Raw genomic sequence first — 4036 nt, 5'->3', positions numbered from 1 at the left:
AGCCACGGTACAAGAAACCTTCCTGAGCCGCCGCCATCGCGAAGCCAAGATCTGGGGGACAGGAGTCTCTGTTCCGGCACGCCGCCGGGACGGGGAAGTGCCCCGGAAGGCATCTCCATCGACACCACCGCCATCTTCATCAACGCTGCTGTCTCCCATGAGGAGGGAGTAGTTCTCCATCGAGGCTCGGGGCTGTACCGGTAGCTATGTGGTTAATCTCTCTCCTACGTACTTCAATACAATGATCTCATGAGCTGCCTTACATGATTGAGATTCATATGAGTTTTGTATCACTATTAGTCTATATGTTACTCTAGTGATGTTATTAAAATAGTCTATTCCTCCTCCACGGTGTAATGGTGACAGTGTGTGCATCGTGTAGTACTTGGCGTAGGCTATGATCATAATCTCTTGTAGGTTATGGAGTTAATTATTACTATGATAGTATTGATGTGATTTATTCCCCCTTCGTAGTGTGATGGTGACAGTGTGCATGCTATGTTAGTACTCGGTTTAAATTGCAAAGATCTATTATGCTCTAAAGGTTACTTAAATATGAATGTCGAATGTTGTGGAGCTTGTTAACTCCGGCATTGAGGTGCTCTCGTAGCCCTACACAACGAATGGTGTTCATTATCAAACAAGAGTATATGTAGCACAAAGGAAGAGAACTTATTTATTTATGTGATCAATGTTGAGAGTGTCCACTAGTGAAAGTATGATCCCTAGGCCTTGTTTCCAAATACTGCAATCATCGCTTGTTCTATCGTTTTACCGCATCTTTACTTCCTGCAATATTACTACTATCAACCGCACGCCTGACAAGCACTTTTCGGCGTCGTTACTACTCGCTCATATTCATTCATACCACTTGTATTTCACTATCTCTTCGCCGAACTAGTGCACCTATACATCCGACAAGTGTATTAGGTGTGTTGGGGACACAAGAGACTTCTTGTATCGTGATTGCAGGGTTGTTTGAGAGGGATATCTTTGACCTCTTCCTCCCTGAGTTCGATAAACCTTGGGTGATCCACTTAAGGGAAACTTGCTGCTGTTCTACAAACCTCTGCTCTTGGACGCCCAACACTGTCTACAAGAATAGAAGCACCCGTAGACATCAACACCTCAAAGAACGATATAGCATACACCTAGGTAAATGCAATATAGCAGTGATGATAAGAAAATAAAAAAACAACCACCATAAGACAATAGCTTGTCATTCAAATTGCTCGGCAATTCTCCGAAGTGATTTTCTTCTCACTTACTGAAAACTTTGCGGAAGCGATATCAATTCCAAGATATCGAAGAGGGAATAAACCAACTTCACAACAGAACATTCAGACATCCTCAGAAAGGATTTCAAACATTCACAATTTCACATCTCGAGTAATTTTCCAACCAGATGGGCCGTTCAAAAAAATACAGCATATGGGCCACCCGTACCTTAAGTTACCTTGTAGGCCTAATCAACTGACAGAAAACTGGCCCATATTACACTGACCTACTGACCTGTCCAAAAAAGCTTCGCCAGATTTGGTGCCGCAAAATCAAGCCCAAAAACGACGGATCGTCTCGGGTTGGCCTTTCCTCCGATCAGCGGCCACCGTCGCACCTCCGTTCCCGTGCCCGTGCGCGGTGCGCCTTCTCCGTCCGCGGCGAGCCCTTCCGCGGTGATCTGATCCGTTCCGGTCCGATCTGCTGGACTGGTGCGGATGTCACCATGTCAGGCTACCGCCGGAAGGAGTTGAAGCTGCTGGAGAGCTCGACGGAACTAAAGGACCCCAAATTCTTGTAGGGCCCCGGCGAGAGCCCATCGCCGTCGGCGCCTAGCTGCCGCCTCGTTTCCGCCTCCGTGCGGCGCCTTCTGTCCCACACCCTGTACGCCCCGAACGCAGCCGCGGCGACCAACACCGCGACGCCGACTACAAGCAGCGCCACCGTAACACCAGTCGCCCTCCCGCCGCGCTCAGCCGCCTCTTCCATGCTCCTGACCTTAAAGTATCCCACTTTCCTCTCGTCGGCAGCCACCATCAGCTGCGCCGGGTAGTCCATGAGGTAGCAGTACCCCGTGCTGTTGCTGTACACCGCGCCCCAACAATTGCAGTTGCGCGCGCACCGCGCCTCGCAGTCCTCCGCCGACAAGGCGTGCTCGAATCCTAGTTGCTCCTTATTCGCCGGCTCCACGCCTTGTTTCCGCAGCTCCCAGTACAATCCGCCGACCTCGCGGCCTGTGGTACCGCAGAGGCCGTTCCCGACGGGGGCGGCGGCGCAGCCCGAGCCGTCGGTGGCGTTGGCAAGGCACGCGCACCGGCCGCTGGGAGGGACGCAGACGCTGTAGGCGCCGCAGGTGGTGGGCAGCTCGCAAGAATCGGTGATGGCGGTGTAGTCGAGGACCCACCGGGAGCCGTCCCAGTAGTAGGCGCGGAGGTTGGCGTCGGGCTCGAGGGTCATGCGGCGGAAGGCGCGGATGGCGTGGTTGAAGGTGTCGAAGGACATGACGTCGGCGGGGTCTCCCTCCTTCTGGTACATGGCGAGGTAGCCGTCGGGCTCCACGCGCGCGTATATCGGGCCGCCGCCGGTCACGATCTGGGCCTTGGCCTCCAGCGCCGTGTGCTTCAGGTACATGGCGGCGGCGACGCCGCCAGAAGACTGCGGCGGCGGCTCGATGTACAGCCCGAAGTAGTTGCTCCCCAGTCGCATGGCGAAGCGCCGGTCGGGGGTACGAAGCGCCGCCGATGAGGTGAGGTTCTGGTGCTGGACGATGGTGTCGGAAGGGTAGTCGAAGCTCTGCCACACAACACTTGGCGAGGCATCGCTTTTGATCTGAAGGTTGGATGTGTTGAGGAGGACGGCGCTGTCGCCGGCCGCCGCACCGGTGGACCAGAGCACTTGGTTGGTGGCGCGGTCGGTGAGCACCAGACTTCCATTGAAGGAGAGCGACGCGGCCGCTGACCACGGCGCGGGGCGGTCTGGGATCGCCCGCCAGAGGGGGAAGGCGGAAGGGAGGTGGAGGACGGCGAGGTCGAGCATGGTGGAGTTGATGCGGAGGAATCCCAGGGCGAAGACGCCGGTGGGATCGGAGAGAACCGGCTGGAACTGGGAATAGGACGTGTCGTGGGCGACCGAGAAACCTCGCTGTAGCTCCTTCGACGAGGCAGCCGCTGTCGGGGCCGCCTCGTCGGCGCCAACGCCCAAAGAAACCAGCAACGCCGCAGCCGCCATGCACACCATTGCAATACGCTTGGCTGCCATCGCTGCTTCCATGGCTTCTTGCCTTCTTGGTCTATCTAGCTAGCTAGCTGCCTCGAATGATACCTCAAGAGTCAGAACCAAGTATTACCTCTGCTCATGTACTCGGATTCGAGTGTAATTCTTGAAATGGGGAAAGTCAGACAGGGTGAAGAGCAAGAAGCAGCGAGCAGAGCTGTATGGAAGTAGCTAGCCAATGGAGAATCCAAATCGGGGAGGTCGGGAGGAGCAGGAGAGGACAAAGAGACTGCAATATTTATCTGTCTAGTGTGCAATGGTGTGCTGACCGCCGCTAGACAGCGAGCTTGGCATGAGAGTGATGCACATGACCAGCATTGTCGTGGCGGCGAAAGTGAAGCCATATTAACGGGTGGTGATGGGATAGGAAGGTTTGGTCAACGAGCAGATGAGCACGCTCGCTGGATTGTTGCCCGTGTCTTACCTTTGGATGTATATTCTTATTCTATCTCCCACTTGGAGAAATATATAATTGCAGTGGGATCGATGCGAGGCCGGGCGCAACATGCTCTTCTCCAGAGGCAAGTTCAGAACTTCAGAGTTGCCAGGTACCCTCCTTTGCTGTTAGTATTTGGTTTCTGAATAAACTTTACTAATAGTACCAAATATTTGACTGGTGAATGTAGTAATCTAAATTGCCAAGACAGAAGTTTAACCTGCTTGCTCAAGCATGAAGCCAGGCCGGAGTCCTTTTTAGGCCAAGCACATGACCAGATGTTAAACCATGTGTTTGTGTCCTGTCCACCCACTCACTACTCTTATCTTC

At 53.8% G+C, this 4036-nt stretch overlaps 1 protein-coding gene across 1 annotated transcript; it reads right to left on the bottom strand.

Annotated features, from left to right (window-relative positions):
• Positions 1 to 1585: 1585 nt before the first annotated feature.
• On the bottom strand, positions 1586 to 3657 carry LOC124687213 (PAN domain-containing protein At5g03700-like). Its single transcript, XM_047221026.1, has one exon. It carries the CDS (start codon positions 3265 to 3267, stop codon positions 1732 to 1734), a length of 1536 nt encoding a protein of 511 aa, XP_047076982.1. The 5' UTR covers positions 3268 to 3657; the 3' UTR covers positions 1586 to 1731.
• Positions 3658 to 4036: the final 379 nt, after the last annotated feature.

The sequence above is a fragment of the Lolium rigidum genome, chromosome 2 (assembly GCF_022539505.1).
Source record: "Lolium rigidum isolate FL_2022 chromosome 2, APGP_CSIRO_Lrig_0.1, whole genome shotgun sequence".
Classification (NCBI taxonomy): domain Eukaryota; kingdom Viridiplantae; phylum Streptophyta; class Magnoliopsida; order Poales; family Poaceae; genus Lolium; species Lolium rigidum.
The sequence above is the reverse complement of the archived record's forward strand: the minus strand, read 5'-3'. Positions and strand labels throughout refer to the sequence as shown.